At 42.6% G+C, this 23,307-nt stretch overlaps 1 protein-coding gene across 2 annotated transcripts in view; it reads right to left on the reverse strand.

Annotated features, from left to right (window-relative positions):
- GMEB1 (glucocorticoid modulatory element binding protein 1) overlaps window positions 1–23,307 on the reverse strand; it is a 37,725-nt gene that overhangs the window by 8,339 nt on the left and 6,079 nt on the right. Inside the window, exons 2-5 of one of the 2 annotated variants that reach the window (XM_031962455.1) lie at window positions 18,192–18,349; window positions 3,298–3,380; window positions 2,747–2,871; window positions 1,941–2,044 (exon numbers count right to left, since the gene is read on the reverse strand). In XM_031962455.1, the coding sequence (XP_031818315.1) occupies window positions 1,941–2,044; window positions 2,747–2,871; window positions 3,298–3,380; window positions 18,192–18,319 (440 nt within the window). In that variant the 5' untranslated portion in view covers window positions 18,320–18,349. Of the gene's footprint in view, window positions 1–1,940; window positions 2,045–2,746; window positions 2,872–3,297; window positions 3,411–18,191; window positions 18,350–23,307 lie in introns of both variants that reach the window. The other variant, XM_031962454.1, reaches the window with a different exon arrangement.

Raw genomic sequence — 23,307 nt, forward strand, 5'->3', positions numbered from 1 at the left:
GCCCCCCAGGCCTGTGGAAACAAAACCTAGAAAGAATGGAAGCAGGAGGTCATGCAAACAAACAGGCCATGTCCCGAGTTAAAGACCCCACAGGAGGTCAGAGCAGCGAGGCGGCAACTGGGATGTGGTTTCCAGGCCCAAAGAGGGCCAACAAACCTCTTTCAAGCAGCCCAAGCCTCAGCAGCGGCGTTCCCTCCCTCCTCACTGACAACAACAGGTATTGTACGACTCTGAACAGAGAAAACCCGGGTCCTGCTGGACTGTCCCCGGGAGAGCACTTGCCTGGAGCTGGGCCCACAAGACACTGCCGTCTCCAGGGCCAGGGCCTGGATGGGGCCTGGAGACACTTTCATCACAGTGGGCCTTCCTGTCACAATGGCACCTGCTGCCTGCCAGGATTTGGCCCTCCCTCCTGTTCTCTAGGCTCAGGGCTTGGCTTTATCAGATCTCAAGAAGGGGCTCTCTGACGGCCACCCCGATCCCTTTTGGGCCTGGGACATGGGGGCACATGCTTAGCTTCCCTGGTGAGACAAATGAGCCAAAGTCCCAAGGCATCGAGATGGCGGGAGAGCGAGCCCTGCGTGCAGTCGGGAGAACCCAAGTGTGAATTCTGCTCCCAGACATTCAGAGTAGCTCAGGAAGCTGAGCAAGGCCCATGGCCTCTGGTGCCTCAGCTTTCTCATCCCTAAACAGAGGGAGGTGGACTTGATGGCCTCTTAAGGCCCTTTCTCATCTCAAACTGCGATGCCAGCACCAGGCTTAGGAAAGACTTCCTAAAATATAAGAGGCACCAAAAGCAGAAAGGGGGACTTCTCCCCTCATGGAGGTCTCCACGTAGAGGGGGGAGGGCCTTCCCGGGGCTATATGCAGCCGGCTCCCTTTCAGGTCTGAGATTCTGTGGTTCTGAAGAGCAAAGAGCTAAGGAGGGAAGCACAGCCCTTGCCCACATCACAACTACCCAAGGAGATGGGATTCTCAAAGATCATCTGGGTGAGTGCTTAAAGCACACATGTTAACCTTAGTGTAATTTCATCTAAGAAAATAAAGACAAGAAAACATGGGCAGGGAGACATTACTGGACCTGGAGTGAGCAGGCCAACCAAGGCTCTGAAATTTGCTGATACTTAATCATCTTGGGCAAGTGACCTCCCCTCAATAGGCCCGAGTCCCCACCTGTAATAGTGAGGGAGCAGGACTAGATTATTTACGTGTGTGTGTGTGTGTGTGTGTGTGTTCCCATTTAACTCTACACCCCACAATTTGGAATATTCTTATAAATGCAGGTTACATTTCATATCACATGTAAAACCCAATATAAAATGACTTATGGGTATCTTCCAGGAGTATGATTAAGACTCGAGTGTGTGTGTGTGTGTGTGTGTGTGTGTGTGTGTGTGTGTATGTGTGTGTGTGTGAGAGAGTGTGTGTTTGTATGAGAGAGAGAGAGAGAGAGTGTGTGTGTGTGTACTGTGTGTATGTGTGCAGAGCAACAATACCCAAGTTTACATAGAAGCTCTTTAAGCCATTGCCCTTGACCCAGAACTCTCTATCACCATCAAGCCAGCCCAAAAGGAAATGAAAGCCAGCTCTTTTAATTGAAGGGAGAGGACTGGAGTTTTTTGCCCTGCACTAGTCCCATTTCTCTCCTACTCCCACCCCAGCTTAGCAGGATGCACAATGCTGCCAGTCACTGAATGCCCCCTTCCCCTAGCATCTCTGCCCTGTGATCTGTCTTTATGGAAATCTCCAGCACTGGTCTGGACCGGCTCCCTTCCCGGAAGTGGTCAGGGTCTTCAGGTGCCGTCCAGATAAATGAATCAGCTATGCCAGCCAAGCCAGCAAGACAAAGATGTATGACATTTTATATGGGAGGGGAAAACAACCCTGTGGATTTGTCGGCCAAGGCCTGTCCAGGGCGGACAGCTGCCAGGAGAGCTTACCTCAGCATGATCCCACCCAGACGAATGGCTCTCTTCCAGTCCTTCAGGGTGGACTTGCCAGCCAGATGAACAAAATGTTTGGGGCTGATCAATTGATCATTGAACTGAAGCCAAAAAGCAAAGTCAAACAACAGGCGTCAACTCAGCCAGGCAGAAGGCAAAGAAAAAGACACCAGAATCCAGAGACAGGGGCCCCGCTGCAGGGGTGGCCCCGTAGAGTTGCGCAGACCCCCTCCTGGCCCATGCCCAGCCTGCCTCATCCTAGTTCCTGCTCTCACAGCTCTGAGCCCACACTCCCTGCACTAAGAAAATGCCCCCCTCAGCCCCTCCCACAATGCCCCCCAGATCAGTGCCCAGGTCACCAAGGGTAGGAGAAGGAGGCAAGTAGAGTGGGCGTTCTGCTGATCTGGGCCATCCCCTCATGCTGCCTGATGCAACATTCAGAATGTGGGTGAAATCCTCCTAGGCACTGGTCCTGCACTGAAGGGAGAGAGGGGACTGTCCTGGCGGAACCCCCCCAGCCCCTTAACTGTTCAGTCCCTCCTGATTAAAAGAGGACGCCACGGGTGGCGATTATTCTCTAAGAGAGCAGCTGGGGCTTATAAGACTGGCACATGAAAGGCAGTCTTGCCGTACACTCATGGGCTGCTGAAGACTGTTCTCTGACTTGTTGCTGTGTCCTCAGATACAAAGAAAGGCCTAGTAGTCAGAGGGACAAAGATGGCAGGGCAGGTTTGGAGGCACCAACGAGCCCCTTGCACGCAGAAGCCCTTGTGAGGAAGGCACAGAAAGGGAGGGAAAGTTACCTTGACACACTTTACGTTAATTCCCGGACATACAAACTTCTTCCAGAGGAGGATGGCTTTGCTTTCCCCACAGGTGATAGGATAAGCAATTTCCATGTCTTCGTTGGCTTCGATGGCGCTAGCGTCTGCAAACAGAAACACCTCAGTTACTCCAGACATTCGGAGAGCCAGAATCCAAACCCACATTTGGCCAGGCCTTTTGTGAGACTAAGGAAATCCTAGCTGCTGTGAAGTTTATTAATCAAAAGCAGCAAATATGTGCTTTGCTCAGCTACAATCCAAACCAAAAACATCCTCTGCCAAAACATCTGTGAGTCTGGAGTCCTACATGGGACTCCATCTCCCCCCGCTGGGTGGTATATTTGGCCAGAAGTAGGAGGTGGGTGCAAGCAATGATCATTCAACATGCTTGTGCCAAAGGACAACGCCATTCTAGATGGGGCACCGTCAGACTTCTAGCAACACAGTCAGATCACAAGGGAAAGGAGACTAGTGAGAATTCAGTATGGTGTACTGAAGTCAGTAAGCACCACCTGAGCAGACAGACTTACCAATCCCTTCTTCAATTTTGTGTATTGTGTGGGTTTCTACGGCTACAACCGCTGCATTGTTCTCCGACCCCGCTTCATAAATCCTGTTGTAAAAGTGTCCATCGATAAACAAACTATATAAATCACGAAAAAATTAAGATTCATAGCATCGAGTAAAGAAATGTCCATACTCTTAATCTGTCCCTTAGGGCTCAATACAGAAAAGGAGCCTACCTCACTACAAAATCCTTAGTGCTTCACCTTATTCCAAGTAAACCAAGTGCCCAGGGCTGATGCGTGCATATTACCAAAGAAATGGAAAAAGTCCAGTTCTCTCACCAAGAGAGGCGAGAGAAAGGAGGTGAGCACATGGCTTTTTGTAAGGAGTTGCACTTAACCTCCACTTTCCCCTAATACATTGAGGAATGTGTGATAGGTGCCATTCTTTCAAACCTGAGAATGCTTGAGAATGAATACCTTTATATAAGAAGGGCCTAACAAGGCAATGAATAACATTACTTCCGAGATTCAAGCTAAAAAGAATAAAAAAATTTTTAAAAGTTCATTTTCTACATCGCCTCACCTTTGGTATGGCCTATTTGAATCTCATAAGATTCCAGAGTCCCGGGGATAATAATATTCCCTTCTTTTTGGGTAAGGGGCTAAATGGCCTGGCCCAAGATCACAGCAGTGTCAGAAGCAGGATGTGAGTCCAGGGCTTGGACATCTATCTGCTTCTCCCAGAAAAACAGCCCCTAGGATACCTTAGGGGTCCTCCTAGTCAAAGGAGTGATCTGATCAGATCAAGGAATCTCAGAGAATTTAGCAGAAAATGCAACTGACTCTAAACTCCTAATTGTTATGGTGAATCAAATCCCCATAAAACCTACCAACTTACTGGAAATTGTACCTTCAAACAACACAAAAGAATGGCAACTACTAGCCTCAGAATCAGGAAGATCTGGATGCGAGTCTTGACTGACACATCTTGGCTGTGACACCACGGGCAAATCACTGAACCTCAGAGTCCTCTCTAAGTCTGGAGGCTGCAGATGAGCCATGATCTACACTGGCAGAGGGTGCTCACCATACTATTCTTTCCATGCTAATTATTCTCAGACCTACTTACTCACTCCTGACCTCTCTCCTGATCTCCAGGTTCATATGTCCAACCACTATTTGGCACCTCAAACTGGATATCCCAAATCCTAGCCACCCTCCTCCCTAAATCAATGATATTACTGAACTAGGCCAAATCCTTCTATCAGTTAACAAGCACCATGAGCTAAGTGCTATGGATACTCAAAAGGGCAAAAACAGTCTTTGCTCTCAAGGAGATCTACTTGGGGAGATGTAAACACGAAGTTCAGCCAACATCTGTGCAGGACAAATGGATAATCCACAGAAGGAAGAAGGTGCCAGGCTACGGGAGGACCAAGGAATGTGGGGTTTTAGCTGGGATTGAGGGAAGCCAGGAAAAGTGCCTGGAGAATCTGGAAGGGGCAACAGCAAGGAGCTGGATTCCACAGCACAGGGTGGAGGTCGAGAGAAACGGATGGGGCCCGGCCAATGCAGGCTCTGACCCAGAGCAGAGGATTTCATATTTGATCCCGCAGATAACAAAGAGTTTAATGAACAAGGAGATGACACAGTCAGACTTTGAGATTAATTTGATGGCTGAGAGGAGAGTTGAGTGGAACGAAGGGACCAACCAGCAGGCCGTTGCAATCCTGCAGCCATGGGGTGCCGGAGAGCTGTACCAGAGGGGTGGCAATGTCAGAGAGGAGGGCATACAGTGGATCAATGAGAGATATTACTAAAGTAGAAAACACAGGATTTGCCAAGTGATTGGATCTGGATCATGGTGGGAGTGAAGAGCCTGGGTCTGGAAGGATGGTGGTGTCCTTAACAGTGAAAGGAAAATCAGAAAGCAGGGAGGCCTTCCGGGAAAAGACAATGAAATCAGTTTTGGATATGTTGAGTTCAAGATATGTACAGGATATCCATTTTAAGAATATCAAATAAGTAGGAGAGAGGAGATTAGAGATTAGGCCAGAAGCTAGGCCTGGATAGGCAGATTTGAGAATTATCAGCATAAAGATAACTGAATCTAGGGGAAGTGATGAAATCATCAAGAGAAATAGTTCACAAAGAAAAAAGGCGGCCTTGGACAGAGAGCCCACAGTTGGTAGGCATGAACTGGATGAAGATTAAGCAACTGAGGCTGAGGAGGGGTCAGCATGGAGAACCAGCACAAAGTAATGTCAAAAACCCAGCAAGAAGAAATTCTTTTTTTTTAATTAAAGCTGTTTATTTTCAGAACACATGCAGATAGTTTTCAACATTCACCTTTGCAAAACCTTGTGTTCCAAATTTTTTCCCTCCCTTAAAAGGCAGGTAATCCAGTATATGTTAAACATGTACAATTCAAGAAGAAATTCTTAAGGAGAAGAGGGTGATTAACAGTGTCAGAGCTACGGAGACGAGATGAAGGAGGATGAGGGCCGAGGAAAGGCCATTCAATTTTGGTAATTATGAAATTAACTTTGAAATTGGGTAACTATGAAATGGGTAACTTTGGAGAGAGCAGTTTCAGCTGAATGAGGAGGTCAAAAACCACACTGCAGATGATTCAGAAAAGTGGGAGGAAAGCTGCTGAGGATGAAGACATCAAGTGAGGGTTTTTTAACAGGGAAGGAAGGGACATGGGCATGTTTGCAAGCAGTAAGGAAGCAACCAAGTAGACAGGGGGAGATTAAAGTTTGCCTTGGCAAGGACCTCCCCCTCATATAAGACACAAGTGAAGGAGATTGTTGCAGAAAACACCCAAGTGAAATGAGATGATGAGGAAGGGACAAAGACTTTTTGGTTAATGCCTCAATTTTTCAGTGAAATATGCAGCAGGGTTCTCAGCTGGGATAATGGGGGCTGAGGAAGCTCAAGGAGGATGAAAAAGTTTGGACTGGTTATTGTGCTAAGTGGAAAAGTGATTCAATTGGAGAGTATAAAAAGACTGCATTGCCGTGGTGAGGGTCCAGTGGAGACTCTCACAAACATGTAGTGGGCCTGGTCAGCATGGTTTCAAGATTTCCTCCAACTATGTCAATCAGTATTTAATAGGAGTGAAGGTAGTGAAAGGTGAAATAAATCAAAGCCAAGTTTGGCAGGACAACATTGGTGATCAAGTAAGGATAAAGGGGCTTAGGAGAAGACAAGGTGGGGTTTAGCTGATTCACTGAGGGACCAAGATAGGGCCGGGAGAAAAAGCTAGCTAGTACTTTAATAGTGATTGGTCATTAACACTGATCAGAGTTCTTAAGTCTTTTAAATCTGTCTTCCTGGTTCTGTTCAATTCCCTTTGCATCAATTGGTATAAATTTTCCCAAGTTTCTCAGGAACCATGCTCTTTATCATTTTTTTTATAGCACAATAATATTCCATTGCATTTATGTAACATATTCTATTAGCCATTCTCCAAATGATAAATACAATCTCATTTTGATTTTTTTTATCACAATTAAAAATGCTATAAACATTTTGTACATATTTAATCTATCTGATCCCCTTCCCTCCCTTTTTTCCTTTCCCTCCCCTCTTATTTCTTTGAGTGAAACACCTGACTCAGTGTGTGTGTGTGTGTATTCATGTGTATATGACCTTCCTTTGACCAAGTCAGTTGACAGTGAGGTTCAAGTGTTACAAATTCCCCTTACCTCTTTCTTGTCAGTACAGATTTCTATTAGCATACCCTGATTATATGAGATAAATTTTCCCTAATTTTCCTTTCCCTTTCCTTCCCCCAGTTCTTAGTGTATTCCTCTTTCCCTCCATTTTCCCTTTCTTTTGATATTATTAAGACATAATAGTAACCTTCCTAGGCCTTCGGTCTAATTAGACTTTGCTTCCCCAATGAGATAAGGTTCAGAAGGGACATAATATCTCTCCCTATTTAGATGTAAATAGTTTATCCTAGGTTAGTCTTTATCTTTGTTAATTCATGTTTATCTTTTTATGTATCTCTTGGCTCCTATGTTTGCATTTCAAAGCTTCCATGTAGCTCTAGTCTTTTCATCAGGAATGCTTAGATATCCTCTATTTCATTAAAGATCCATTTTCCCCTCTGTAGGAATATACTGTCTTGCTAAGTAAATTATTCTTGGCTATAAGGCTATGCAAACTTTACCTTCTATAGTATCGAGTATCATATTCTAAGTTTTCTGCTTCTTATAATGGTGGCTGCTAAATCATGTGTAATCTTTACTGTGGTTTCTTTAATCATTTCTTTTCCTGCTTGCAGTACTTTTTTCTTTGTTGTGGATGCTCTGGATTTTGGCTATGATATTCCTGGGAGCTTTCATTTTAGAGCTTCTTACATAACACGACTGAAGGATTCTATCTTTCTCCACTTTATCTTCTTGTTTTAAAAGATCTGAGCATTTTCTTTTAAGATTTCTTGAAATATGATAACTAGACTATTTTATTTTATTGGTCATGGTGGTCAGGTAGTCCAATAATTCTTTAATTCTTTTTTTCCTGGATGTTTTCCAAGTTACTTATTTTTGTTATGAAATATCCTACATTTTCTTTTATTTTTCTGGGAGTTTGTTGCTTCTGCAAAGTTTTGTGCCTTTTGTGCCATGCTATTAATTCCTTCTTTCATAGATCTTTTATCTTTCCCAATTTTTTCCTTCTAGCTCTCTCATTTGTTTTATAAAAACATTTCAAACTCTTTTTAAAAACTCCTGCTTTGTCTCTTTTGGGCACTAAAGTTGAACTTGTGTTCCAGCTGTGTTTTCTTTTGAGACTTCATAGATGTTTTGGAGACATTCTCTTTTTCTGGGTTTGTATCTTGAGCATCTCTTGTCACAACAGCTTTTTTTAAATAGTGGAATTCTTTTTTGTTTGTTTGCTTATTCTTCCAGTCTATTTCCTGACTTTTATGTTAGGGCTGGGCTCTGTACACTTTTAGAGGGAATGTCTGAGTTAGTACTGTTGTTGTTTGAGTGTTGCATTATTCCAGGCTCTCAATGGCAGCTGAAGCAGGAGACAAGCAAGCTTTCAGTGCTTCCAAAGCAAGTCTGGTCACTGTCCCCTAGTCTCTCTCTGCAAGTTCCTGATGTAGGTTTGGGTCCGAGTAACAGGCCTATGGGTTTGCTACTTCCAGTAGACTGAGGTGGGTTTAACCACTATCAGTCAGCTAGAAAGTTCAGCAGGCTCAAACGGTAAGCTTTCCTTGGATTTCAGATCAGTACACAGGCTAGGGCCCAACCCAGGGACAGGGACGTTTTCTAAGTCTGCCCTGGATCTGGGTCCCAGAAAAAAGCTATCAAGCTGTGATAACTCATTCCCATGTGAAATCACCGTGTCTCAGTTCAGATCTAGGACCTCGTCTTGTGCCAGTGCAGTATCTAGGCACAGAAATGTTCTCCATGTGACCTTCTTGACCAGACCCCATTCTAGGTATCCACAGACTTCTCTTTCTGTCTCCCTATGCCAATCTGGGCTGGAAAAAGGACTCACTGTGATTTTTTCTTGGACTTTCTGATTAGGATAATATGCTAGATCTATGTGGAGGAATTCTGTGGTAGAGTTCACTGTACTTCTTATTGACACTTGGACATTTTGGCTCTACCTCGATAAATAGATATTCTAAAATGTTTAATTTTTGTCATTTTTGTTTTTTGTTTTTGTTTTTTTGCTTTTACATTACATTTACTTCCAAAGGTATCCTTCCTTCTCTACTTAAGGAGTTATTTCTTTTAATGAAAAATAAAATAGAAAGAAAATCAACTTAGCTAAACTAAAATCAAGTTTGCCTATATAAGCATATAGTCCTCTCATTTATATTATGCTACTTTTACAAGAGAGGGTAATAAATTCTTCTGATCTCTACTTGCTCATTATAATTATACAGTTCAATTTCCTCTTTTTTTGTTCTCAAAGATATATTTTTAGAAGCAGTAAAAGGAAATTTCTATATTGAACTAATTCTCTTACACCATCTACAAACTTGATTATGGTAAGTTATGTTTATAATGACTACTAAGACTGAACTCTGAATCTGTTTTCATCTGTAAAATGAGACACTTGGACAATATAATCTCTAAGGATCTTTCTAGCTCTAGTTGTATGTATGTGAAATGCCTTCTGAACCCTCAAAGGAATTCTATTTTCTACCCTAATTATTAAAAATGGTACTCTATAAGAAACTAATTATTTCCCATTTATTAACTGTGAAAATTATCACATGTAGCACATTTTATTTACATATCCACAAATGGCAATTTAATGTTTATACTAAGTGGTTTTATTATACTGGCATAAGAATTAATGCATCTTTTATTTATTTATTTGGGTTTTTGCTGAGGCAAATGGGGTTAAGGGACTTGCCTATGGTCACACAGCTAGGAAGTATTAAGTGTCTGAGGCCACATTTGAACTTATATCCTCCTGACTTCAGAGCTGGTGCTCTATCCACTGTGCCACCTAGCGGCCCCCTAATACATCTTTGAAAGATTTTAAATTTATTACTAGGGAGGGGCAATGTAGTTTTTAAAAAGAATGTCTACTTTTTTTCTTTTTTCTTTTTTTTTTTTAGTTTTCCCTCAAAAATAAAATTTATAAGATTAGTACTAAGTATTAATATTAGAGTCAATATTATAGTATCTGGCTTAAAGTTTACATTAGCAAGTGCAGCTAAAATATAAAATAGATCAGTAAGGCACTTTGAAATGGCGAATAGAGCGTGAGGGGTAGGAAAACAGCAGAATAACAAAAACATGCTGAAATCCTCACTGCATACATACACAGGTTAAAAAAAAAAAGCTGCTTCCCTTCTTTTTCTATTCCTTCCTTCAAGTAAACACTGAATAGTATAGATTTTGGGAGATTTTTTAATAGCAAAAAATAGTAGTTGGTAATACCTAGGTTGTTAAAATCAATAGGCAGGTCACAATAGAATTTACCTACCTGAAAATGAGTGCCCTCCTGACCCCAGGGGCAAGCTCACAAAGGGACTATGGCCTGAGTCCAAAAGGACATGCTAACCATTGTACCCCAAAGACTCTCCATTCTCTGGGGCTCAATGCAGGTGCACACAGTCTAAGGCCACTCTGGCCAGGGGGAAGCATGATGTCAGGTGATGGCAAAATGAAACAAGCAGAGTAACCCTCACCCCCACCCCCATCCCAGAGTTGAGCATCACTGGCAAACATACCAAAGAACTACCTGGGATCCCTCAGCCCACACTCAATCCCACACCTCCCAACCCAAGCAAGATTTCTTCAACAGCAAGATTTTGTTACAACCTGGAGCAGCCGTGCCCTCAGGCTGTAGGAGTAATTTGTCAGGGGAATACTGAAAATAATCAGTAAATAATCATATCATCCTATTCAATCTCTATCTCTTATTATGCTCAGTCATATGAGCATATGAATTCATTTTCTTTCTTAAAAAAAAAAAACTTGTAAGATTTCATTGCTATCTTTTTATATCACCTAGATTTCCCCTTGCATTTCTCTCCCTCCCCTCTTCTAAAGAAACCATTCCTTATAACATATCAAAAAAATCTGATGCAATGTTCCACATTTGTGGAACTTTAAAAAAAAATCTTTTTAGATCTGTTCTTTGGGACCAATGTCCCAAAGTTACTGTGGTAAGGAAGTGTTTCCAAAGAGGATGCGTTTGTGCTCTCTCACTCACACACACACAAAACACACAAATGTGTATGTGTCTACATGTCTATGTTTGTTTATTTTGCTGGATCTGTGATGTCACAGCCAGAGGGGGTTAGGAGTCGGGGGGCTAGGGTTCCTTTTCTGGCTCATTCCCTTTGGACAGCCCTCATGGCCAGGGTGGGAAGGCCCATATGATTAGACATCCGCCCCAAACTCCAGGAAAGCTGATCTGAGCCAGAGTTGACATACCACAGGAATCTCAGAAAGCCCCCACTTTGGGGGCGCCTCACAAATGGTGGCCATGGGGGAGGATCAGAACCCAGACCCCTGTAAAGTTGGCCTGAGACACAGCACCAGGCCCAAAAGGCAGGCAGCGTTGAGGCAGGTCGGGGGAAGAAGAGAAGGGGAGAAGGCCATTTGTCAAGGCAGACAGTGCAAGGCCAACAGACGGCACAGAAGAAGCAGAGCTACCATACTCTTCTGTTCCTGTCTTTACTCTCTCAAGAAAAGTGATCTCCAAAATGCAGTGGCCATCCCAGACACACTCACAAGAAGACAGAGAAAACAGCAAGAGAGCATCCACATGCTTTAACGGAGTTCCAAGTGTTCAGGCCCTAAAAAAAGTCCAAAAGGACTTGCAAATGTCATCAAGGAACAACTATTCATTATCTTTGAGAAAATGGGTGCTCTATAAAAGTGAGGGAAGATGTATCAGGAGAATGAAGAGAGAAGTAAATGCCCCTCCTCAAAAAAGGGGTGTAGGGGGGAATGATGACACTGATGAGCTTGACATCAAGCCCCAGCAAAATTACAGAAGAGATTATCAAACAGATGGCTTGTGAGTTCTCAGGAAGATGAAGAAACGATAACTGGGAGCTATGAGAAACAAATCATTACCAACTGCTTTTAGTTCTGCACTGATGATGTTCCTAGATCCAAGAAATGCTACTGCTATCACAGTCATACAACATCAGAACTGTAAGATCTTAGGGATCAACCTAATTCAAATTCTTTCATTTTACAGATAAAGAAACCAAGGCCTTGCTCAAGCTGACACGGCTAATAAATGGGAGAGTCCATTGGACTCCAAACCCAGTTGCATCACAGCTACTAAATAACATATATGGATTTCAGTAAGACATCTGATAAAATCTCTAATAAGATCCTCAGGATGGAGATGGAGGTATGAAGTATGAATCATGAAGTTAAAATAGATCCCAGATGGTTGGCTCTTTCTAAAAACTGACAATGGACAAATATCAGCATAGTGGGAAGCCACTGTTTTCAGTCCTGTTCTACCCAATACTTTATCAATAATCTGGATGAAGATATGCTGTATCAAATCTACTGATGACACAGAATTGGGAAGGAGAGTTAAACTGTTGAAGGACAGACTTGGGATCCACAAAGACCTTACCAAATCAGGATATTGATCCTAAAATATAATAGAACTAAAAGGGGGTTGGGTACAAAAGCTGAAGCACTTGGGCTGGAAAAAATATTAACTTCAAAAGTACAGAACGGAAAAAAAAATCTGGCTTAAACTCTTGTTCATAGAAAAAACCCTGGGATTTTATTTGACAGTACTCCATGAGTCTGGAGTGTGACCCAGCTGGCCCCAAATGCTAACTGCAGCTGTGCTACTAGGGAAGGAACAAGCAGGACCAAGGTGATGACACTCTGAAGGCTTGTGCTTGGGTCCACAGCACCTCTGTCAAAAGAGAAGGGCCTAGGAGAGGGTGGAGGGAGGGAGGGGAAAAATCGGAACAGAAGTGAGTGCAAGGGATAATGTTGTAAAAAATTACCCTGGCATGGGTTCTGTCAATAAAAAGTTATTTAATTAAAAAAAAAAAAAAAAGAGAGAGAGAGAGAGAGAGAGAGAGGGGCCTAGGAGGAGCTGGGACATGTCTACAGCAGAGTGACTGACTAGATGGTGAGGGACACTGGAGAAGACAAGGGAATGTGATTGCTGGCTCAAAAGTATTTCAAAGGATCACAAATTCAGATTTGACAAAGACCTCGGAGGTGATCTGAAACAAATTTCGAGACTCAAAGGACAAATAAGCTGAGAAAGGTCACACAAGCAGTAAGAAGCAGAACTAGGATTCAAACCAGGATCTTCTGGCTTGAAACTCTGCTCTTTCAACTGCACCTGCTCCTCAAGAAGGAAGACAATCTCTTTCTTGGATCAAATGAAGGCAAGAGAAGAATCAGTCTGAGTCCATGTAACTCCAAAGGATAAAGCTAGGTAAGGTGACTGGACTTAGCACCTTTCTATGAACAGGACACCTTGTCAGCCAACCTTAGTACTGGAAGTATTCATTGGTCAGGGAAGCTGCAGAAGAGATTTCTGTAATAGACAGCAAGTTGGATTAAATGGTACTGAAGGTCCCTTCAAATCCTAGGACTCTATGACTCACTACACAGAAATTCTATTATATTTCAACACATCCAGGATCCAAGCAGTCATTCCTTGCAAAATCCATACGAACAGTTATAGCCAAAAAAAGAGTCACCTCATGGCCATGTCTTAGGTAACTGGGTAAGGTGATCTTCAGACAGTCTGTGACCAGGTCTTACCTATATGGCCAGGCTTGTGAGATTTGGTGATTTAATGACCTAATCTTAAAGAGACCAGGATCACTAAAGAAACCAAGGTAAACAGGAGGAAAGAAACTGATGTCTGGAGAAAGAGCTTTATATTAAATATGTTTTACATCTGATAAAGGTCTGATATCCAAGATATACAGGAAATTAATAAAAATACATAAGAACAAGAACTATTCTCAAATAGCTAATTGATCAAAGGATCAATTAGTAGCTTCTCAAAAGAAGAAATACAAACTATCAACTAAATGAAAGAATGCTCTAAATTATTAATAAGAGAAATATAAATTAAAACATCTTGAAGATTTTAATTCATAGCTTTTTTTTTTTTAACTGGAAAAGATTTTTTTTTTTAATTATAGCTTTTTATTTATAAAATATATGCATGGGTAAATTTTCAACCCTGATCCTTGCAAAACCTTCTGTTTCAAATTTGGAAAAGATGATTTTTACAAATACCAAGTATTACATGAACTGATGCTAAGCGAAATGAGCAGAATCAGGAAATCATTGTACATGGCAACAACAAAATTACATGATGATCAATTCTGAAGGATGTGGCTCTTTTCAATAATGAGATGATTCAGATCAGTTCCAATGATCTTGTAATGAAGAGAGCCATCTAGGACAGCTAGGTGGCGCAGTGGTTAGAGCACTAGCCCTGAAGTCAGGAGGACCCGAGTTCAAATCAGATCTCAGACACTTAATACCTCTTGGCTGTGTGATCCTGGGCACTTAACCCCAATTGCCTCAACAATCAAAAAAAAAAAAAGAGAGAGAGAGAGAAAGACAGACAGACAGACAGATAGACAGATATCCATCTACACCCAGAGAGAGGACTGTGGAAACTGAGTGTAGATTACAACACAAATACTAACATTTCCATTCTCTTTGTTGTTGTTTGCTTGCATTTTTTCTTTCTCATTTTTCCCCTTTTTGATTTGATTTTTCTTGTGCAGTAAGATAATTGTATAAATATGTATGCATATATTGGATCTAACACATATTTTTTACCATGTTTAACATATACTGGATTATTTGACATCTAGGGGATGGGGTGGAGGGAAAGGGGGGGGCAGGAATTGGAACACAAGGTTTTGCAAAGGTTATTGCTGAAAAATTATCCATGCATATGTTTTGAAAATAAAAAGCTTTAATTAAAAAAAAAGAGCTCTGAGGGGCTGTGAGGAAATAAACATACTAATATATTGTTAATGAAATTGTAAAATACTCATTCCAGAAAACAATTTGGAATCAGGCAAGAAAAGTCACTAAACTGTGCATGCCTTTTCACTTAGGCTTGTACTCCGAGTAGATGAATGACAAAAAGAAGAGTTCTACACAAAACTAAATATTCAGAGCATCATGCTCTATGATAGTAAAAAACTGATTTAAAAAAATCATGGCATAGGAATATGACAAAATTATTATTACAGCACTATAAGAAACAACAAATATGAAGACTTTAGAAAAATATGGTTTGCAAGAACTTTATATGAATTGATATACAGTTAAAAAGAATAAAATAAAGAGAATCGTATAAATAATTACTTCATTTGTAAATGAAAACAACACTAAAAATGCTGTTGAATTCAAAGTAACTGCAAAGACCAAACTTGATCTCAGAGATCTCTCTCAGTACCAGGAATATCCACATAGATATTCAACAAGGCATATCCAGTCAGGTTATACAGTTGGTTACAATTGGGTTTTGCTCAAATTTTTCTTTGTGACAAAGGAGGAATAATTCCCCAAAAGGATATGAGGAATATTTTATGTATAATTCTGAGTTGGGGAAGAGAAATAAATAAATAAAAGTAATTTATTTGAGTGGGATAGAACCAGATAGAACTTGGGTTCTATCCCAAGGCCAGTTCTACTTCACAATAGGGCATTAAGGAATACCCCATTGTGAATCCAATTTCAATCTCATAAATATTCTGCAAAATTCTTATTAAATTAAAAAACATCTATTTAATAATAATAATGATAGCTAACATTTTTTAGTGTTTACTATACTGACCATTATGTGAAAGGCACTATGGGCACTGGAAAAATAGGAGGATGGTGGTGGAATCCTAATGTCCTCAGACCTTCTAAGAATCTTCTGAGATGCTTATAGAATATCTTTGCATTATGCACATCACCAGTTCTTCCTTTTGTTAAAAAAAAAAAAATTAAAGCTTACTAGCCCCTCCATTTCTTAAAAAGCTCCTATCTATATTAAACAATTAGAATCAATCCCTAACTCAACCTCACAAAAACCTTAGTATCTATGTCAAAAAATCCTAAGAGAAGCTGGGTTTTGTTTTTTGTTTCTTGCTAATTTAGCTGTTAACAAGTGTCATTCTGTCTACAGGAACAGTAACTGGTTCTAAATGAACACAGGCAAGCTATTCCCATCCTTCAATGGAAGGGCATATGTCCAAGGAGGCTAAGAGAGGGTCCAGACCAAAAGAGAACCCCCAGAAGCAACAGAATGAAGCAACGAAGAGATAGAACCAAAGAGATGAAAGGAACAAAGTCTATGAAGAGAGAGTCTGTGGCCTGTGCCCCAAAGAGGTCAAGGACAGAAGGGTCCTATACTTAGGTCCAATATCTACAATATATTCATAGCAGCACTTTTGTGAGGCAAGGAAATGGAAGCCACTTCGCTAAAAAACAACCCAAGACCCTGGTAATTGTTACTGTTCAGTTGTGACCCATGGGGAGTTTTCTTGGCACAGATCTTGCCATCTCCTTCTCCAGTTCCCTTAGAAGACCCTGAGGCACACAGGGTGAAAGGTCATATGGCTGCTCAGTGTCTGAAGCTGGATTTGAACGTAATTATCTTCTTATGAATTCTTCCTTTCTCCAAACAGATTGTGAAATGCACAGGGGTGGAGACCACGTTGTTTTTGTATTCCCTACAGCCTCTGTGGTCCTGGCAAATATTTAACAACCAGCTCACTAAGAAAATAACTGGATCTAAGACAAACTTTTAAGTTTAATTTGATTTGAACCCAGGTCTTCCTGACTCCAGGCCCTGTGCTATCCCCACTGAGCAATGCACTGCCCAGACTGGTAGATGAATGTAACATTTGTGGTGAAGAAATGACCATGTGGTGGCCATCAAATCACATGACATGAGGTTCGGAAGGGACCCCAAGGGCCATCCCGTCCAGCTCCTCTCCCAATAGAGCTGGACATCCAGACCACACGACACCCTCGCATCTACCCTTCACCCAACAACCTTCAGGGAGGATAGAAGCCCCATGACTGGAGGCAGCTGCTGATGGCCAAAAGCTCTCCTAAGATGGCTCCTTCCCCATCCAGGACCAAGGGTCTCCTTCCTTGAGGCAGAAAGATGGAAAGACTGCAGGGTGGGATGGGGCACACACTGTTGGCTGATGTCATTCTGGCTCCTAGATTGGCTTTGCTCACTACTATTCTTTGTTGAGGGAAAAGTGCAAGGTGTATGGGATGTGGGATATTGGGAAATGACTGGAATAAATTACAAAAGACACCAATAAAATCTTTTAAATCACAGTGTCAATGAAGAGTAAAGAACAAAAACAAATAGAAAATAACCTGAATGAATGCCATATTAGTATTTTTGTGGTCATAAATTGATATTGGCGAAAATGTTTTGTTTTGTTTTTAAACAATAATAAATTATTACACCATTGTGTCATCAAGGGAGTGAGGGGGAACCTAAACAGGAAAGATTCAAATTAGACTCCAGGATATATGTTCTACCCACAAAGGTTGAAAATTTGAAGAAAACATCAAAAGAGGCCAAGGAGGTTTTAAAGACAAAATTAAATATTCATTCTAGTTGATTTGAGTATTTGTGATGTTGGGACCCTTATTTTGGGAAGAAATTGTCCCTAAAAATGTCTCCCCCCATTTTTGCATGTTTAATTCCTCCTACTCTTTTCACATCCAATTCAGGTGCTACATCCTCTGTGAAACCTTCCCTGATCTCCTAGGGTCGACTATGTAACTTGGAAGCCTAAGAAGCTAACCCTTTACAAATATATTGCCTCATGATGCTAATTATCTTCTTATGAATTCTTCCTTTCTCCTTCCTTCACAAACAGATTGTGAGATGCACCATGTTCTTTGTATTCCCTACAGCCTCTGTGGTGCTGGCAAATGTTTAACAACCAGCTCGCTAAGAAAATAATTGGATCTAAGACAAACTTTTAAGTTTAATCTGCATTACTCACACTTTCTCCATCACTTTCTTAAGTCTCAACAATCAACAAGACATTAAATCAAGTCCTGATTTGTTATGTTTGCCAATTTCTGAGGTGGAAAATTTAACAACCTGTCCTTAGTACAAGTGTTTCAGCACACCACTGCCTATAGCGCCCAGATAGTACTTTGCAGATGTCAAGTATTTATTTGGTTGCCATTTTCATGAAGGTCCAAAGACCCTTTCAACAAGCTCGGAGACACCTTCCTTGAAGTTGCCCCCAAGCCCTGGTTATGTGCCTGCCTGCCCTCAGCACTAATGAGCCAGGCCAGGGCGCCAGAGGAAGGGGCAGGGCTGAGAGCTGGCACGCTCCCACAGTTCACTCGCTCTCCACCGCTCTTGACCTCGCGCTCTCCACAGCTCGTTTACTACCCAAAGTAGTGCTCACTTACCCTTGCTGCACAGGCTGTAACTGCAAGATCACCTGGGTTTTGGTGTCTTCAGGGTTCTCCCCCTGGTTCCCTTCGGTCGGCACCACAACTACATCCCCCACAGGGACACTCACTTCCGCATTGGCCATCTTTCACATGAAGTCGGGAGGCTGAGAACTCTGAAAGGGATGAAGTTCTATCAGCGACACGCTGGGGAGGAGAGGAGTCCTGAGAAGCCAGAGGCCTGGGGCTCCGGCGCAGCTTTGGACTTAGGACTCAGTGGGACAGGGCCACAGAGAGACTGAGGGGTGGGGGGCTGACCAGGCCTCCAGGCTTTGGGTTGAGGGGGAGTGTACCCTTGTTCTTGTTATATCTTGCAAGTATTTCTTTGTAGAAAATTAGCTGACTCGGGGCAGCTAGGGGGCACAGTGGATAGAGCCCCAGCCCTGAAGTCGGGCACCTGAGTTCAAGGTCTCAGACATTTAACACTTCCTGGCTGTGTGACTCTGGGCAAGTGACTTAACCCCAATTACCTCAGCAAAAAAAAAAAGAAAGAAAATTAGGTGGCTCAAGGGGTTAAATGGAACTGGGGTGCTTATACACAATCAATGGAGTCATCTCCCCCTATCTCTTAAAGACATCAAAGAACCCTGAGGCGGGTGAAGGTGGGGGAGTGAAATGTGACTCCCAGGGCCTTCAGCAGTGAGGGCCCAGAGGGAAGAAACCATTCAGGACAAAACCAGTACCAAGCAGGGATCCCCGAGAATCCAAACTATGAAAAGCTTCCCAGTCAAAATAAAGGCTGTGGGAAGAATGAGCTTTAGGCTCCCATCCAGCCAGCCCTCAGCATGTGTGTGCGTTCTGTAAATATCTGCCATGCAAACCATGTGTACTCCTCCCAAGAGTATAAGCTCCCAAAGGCAAGAGACCATTTAGTCAGGAAACATTAAGGAGTCCTGTGTTAGCTCTCGCTCTCCACAATAGCTGCACAAATGGGATACCCAAAGCCCCGCTTGGGGAGGAAGCAAATGGATGTTGCCATCTACAATTCAAGAATTTCAGGGAAAGGACCAGAGGCCTAGGAGTGGGTACTCCCTACCAGTCCTGCCCCTGCAAAGGCCAGGGAGAGTCTTTACAGGGATGCTCTCCTAGGACCTGCACAATGGCCCTGGGGGGTGGCTGCTGCAGGCAGCTCTGGCTCACAGGAGCCAGGGGATTTGCCCAGGCTACAGGTGCAGAGGCAGATTTGGGATGAAGTTCTTCCTGACTCTGAGTCCAGCTCTCTTGTCCTAATCCCACACAATCCTACACTTGGTAGTGGGCTACAGCCAGCTTGGACAGGTTCTAGAGAGATGGTCATTAAATTTTCAGTGCGACCATTTATACCTCCAGAATTGGCAAACGATACAAATCAGGGCTCTGAATTATTGTTTTGCTGATTTTCTAGACTTAGAAAGTAATAGAAAAAAATGTTAGTAATACAGATTAAATTGAAAAGAATGTTGAGCATTCGTTTTCAGAGCTCATTTACCAGCACACCACAGCCCACAGTGCTCTGTTAGTTTAGGAATAAAGGATCAGAATTATAGAGCTGGAAGGGGTCCTCCAGGATAACCAGATGAAAAAAACAGGTACAGAGAAGTAAAGAGTCACAAGGTGATAGATTTGGGGCTGGAGCAGACCACAGAGGTCAGCCAATGAGCTCCTTCATTTGACCCAAGAGGAACTAAGAGAGACTCAGAAAGATTGAATAACTTTTGGGCCACAAGCAGCAGAAACAGAATCTGAACTCAGGGCCTCTCACTTCAAAATCAGGGCTCTTTCTAGGTCCTAACCTGCCCCCAGCAAAAAAAGAAATTGGGCTTTCTCACACCATGCCCCGGATCCTTTTGATCTCTTTACTCTCCTTCACTTCCTCCCAATATTCAATCTGTTGCTAAGACTTATTAATTTTTGCCTTTGTGACATTTCTGAATATAGTCCCTTTCTCCCCTGACACTGCCACCCCCTGGGCCGGGCTCTCAGCTGCTGGGAGTCTGCCTGCCCTCCAACCCATCCTCCATTCAGCCACCAAAGGCAGGTCTGACCCTGTCAGGCCTCTGTTACAAACTCTCCTTCTTCCTTCGACCCCCCCAGACCATGTGAAAAGCTCTGTTTGAACTGTCCTTCCCTCCCCTTGTCTGGCCAGTAGACCCAGATGGCTCAAATACAAAAGGAGGCAGGTGACTGTGCCCAGTCCAGCTTCCCTGTAGTCCAACTAGCTCCAAAGGCATGGTGTCACACCCTTCTTTATGTGGGGATCCTCTTGGAGAATGAAGGGCAAGCAGGCTGGGGGGATCCCCACTGCCCAGCTCCCTCCCTCCTTCTCTCCCTGCTTCTTCTCCATTTAGGGTATCATACCCTTACTGAGGGTATTCTGCTCAAAGAAACAAAAACTTTGATTGCTAAAACCTAGCAAGATAGCTTGGGGTTGACAGGCTAGATTTCTTTTTTAAGGACTCTACCTCAAACCCAAATCACTCTGGTTCTCCAGGCCAACCAGAAGCCCCAGGACATCCTGGCTATGGTCGGGCCCCCCAAAGGCTCAGACTGAGGGTAAACAGCAATTGTTTCTGTTTGGGCCAGAAATCCGAAGGGTCTTCCCCTCCCAGATTTTTTTTTTTTAATTTTTTAATAGCTTTTTATTTACAAGATATATGCATGGGTAATTTTTCAGCATTGACCCTTGCAAAACCTTCTGTTCCAACTTTTCCCCTCCTTCTCTCCCCACTCCCTTCCCTAGATGGCAGATAGACCAACACATGTTAAATATGTTAAAGTATATGTTAAATACAATATAAGTACACATATCCATACAGTTATTTTGCTGCACAAGAAAAAGAGGATTTAGAAATAAGGTAAAAATAACCTGAGAAGGAAAACAAAAATGCAAGTATACAGAAGGAGTGAAAATGCTATGATGTGGTTCACACTCATTTCCCATGGTTCTTTCTCTGGTGTAGCTGGTTCCCTTCATTATTGAACAATTGGAACTGATTTGGTTCACCAGATTTTTTTTTAAGAAGGTAAAAAAGGTCATTCTTTGCCTCATTTCTTACCCAGCCTTAATACTGAATGGGTGTGGCTTCAATCAAACTGAGACCTGTTGAAGATCTTAGCTTAAAAAAGGCTGAGGGCATCCAGGACCATCTCCAGTAGTTCTGATCTATATCTTGCCACTGGTCCCAGCTGGTTCTGAAGGGGAAAGTGAGGCAGATGCCCAGTCACCCCCCCCTCCACTTTCAAGTCACAGCATCCCCTCCCTGACTCATGGTCCTCTTCTAGAACAAAGGGCAAACTACAATCCTAATGTGCCTGGCACATAGGAGGTGCTTAATAAATGCCTGGGCATCCAGGTGGTGCCAGGGTTCAGAGCCAGGCCTGGAGTTAAGAAGACTTATCTGGCCTCAGACACCTCTAAGACCCTGGTCCAGTCACTTCACCCTGCCTACCTCAGTTTGCTCATTTGTAAAATGAGCTAGAGAAGGAAATAGCAAGCCTCTACACTATCTGTGCCAAGAAAAGCCCAAATGGTGTCACAAAGAGTTGGTCACAACATGACTAAAATGACTGAACAACAAAATAAATGTTTATTGGCTTATTATAGGGGCAAGGAAAATAATAGTGAGCAAAGCACTGTGCCAGTACTACATTAATAAGATGTCCACTGAGTTGACTTACTCAAAGCTAGAGTATCAACACTTTTGAGCCACAGTAAGAAGAGATAGCCATGGAAAAATTAACTATGTCCCATGTACCACTAAAAGAACTAAGGGAAGAAGGGGAAAAGATAAGGAAAAAAATAGAGAAAAAAGGATGGAGTAGATGAAAGAAAGAAAAATGAGTTAAGAGAAAAGAATGTAGGGTATATTGCTTGTAATCTGGGGCCATCTTTTTTTTTTTTTAACATCATTTATTAAATAATGACTGTGCTAAACACATACACTGTGCTAAGCACTTAAATACTATCTTACTTGATTTTCACAAAAATCCTGTGGGTAAATGCTATTATTATCCCTCTTTTACTGATGAGGGATTTAATTGACTTCCGGAGGTCAGACAGCCAGCTAGTGTCTGTAGCAAAATCTGAACTCTGGTCTTTCTAAGCCCAGGGTCCTATCTACTGTGTCCTCTTGCTGTCCTTTACCAGGAACCTCTACCTTCCCCCTACATACCCATTTTCTAGTTCCAGGACCATAATCAAATTCATTCTGCTGTGACTGCTGGACGAGCTGTGTGGGTCTCCTTTCCCACCGCTCTATTTGTACCCAGCTTCCCTCCCTATACTCCTCTAGGTCTATCCTCAAGGACAGGGATTGTCTTCCATTTTCTATTAGTATTCTCAAAGTTTATACCAGGGGTCCTCAAACTACGTCCCATGGGCCAGATGTGGCAGCTGAGGATGTTTATCCCCCTCACCCAGGACTATGAAGTTTCTTTATTTAAAGGCCCACAAAACATACTATAATCCAGGCCTCCAAAAGTCTGAGGGACAGTGAACTGGCCCGCTATTTAAAAGTTTGAGGACCCCTGGTACACAGAGCTAGGCAGATAATAAGGCTTAGTACTGATTTTCCTACCATTCAAGAGGGAGTGGGAGAATGCCTACCTAGGATACCATCTAAAACCAGCATTTATAAGGATTCACCTCAGAAAACTGTGAGACCTGAAAACCTGCCCTTGAGGAATCACCAACACTGGACCTCATTAACGTTAGCTCTTGGAGGCCCTCCCAAGCAGGCCTTAATTTCAAACAAAACACAACACAAAAATACTGACAACTCATTAAGAACTGCCATATTGGGTCTGATTCTATTAAACTGCAAAGCATATCAGAGCAGGGATTGTGACTTATTTATGTCTTATCAAAGCTTCGTGGTTCCACCAGCAAGCAGGGAGTAAGCACTTAACAGATGTTTGTCATATTGTTCTGGTGTACTGACTCATGATTCTCCCAATCTGTGATTCCATCTCTGGCTTCAGCAGTCAAAGTTGTTTTGAAGGACCCTGGATGCATTCTCTACATTAAGCTAAGTACAAAGGTTAGGAACTTGCTGGAAGTCCTTATCTCCTCTCCCACTTCTCTTTTGCTTAGTAC

This window comes from Sarcophilus harrisii, chromosome 3 (genome assembly GCF_902635505.1).
Source record: "Sarcophilus harrisii chromosome 3, mSarHar1.11, whole genome shotgun sequence".
Lineage (NCBI taxonomy): Eukaryota > Metazoa > Chordata > Mammalia > Dasyuromorphia > Dasyuridae > Sarcophilus > Sarcophilus harrisii.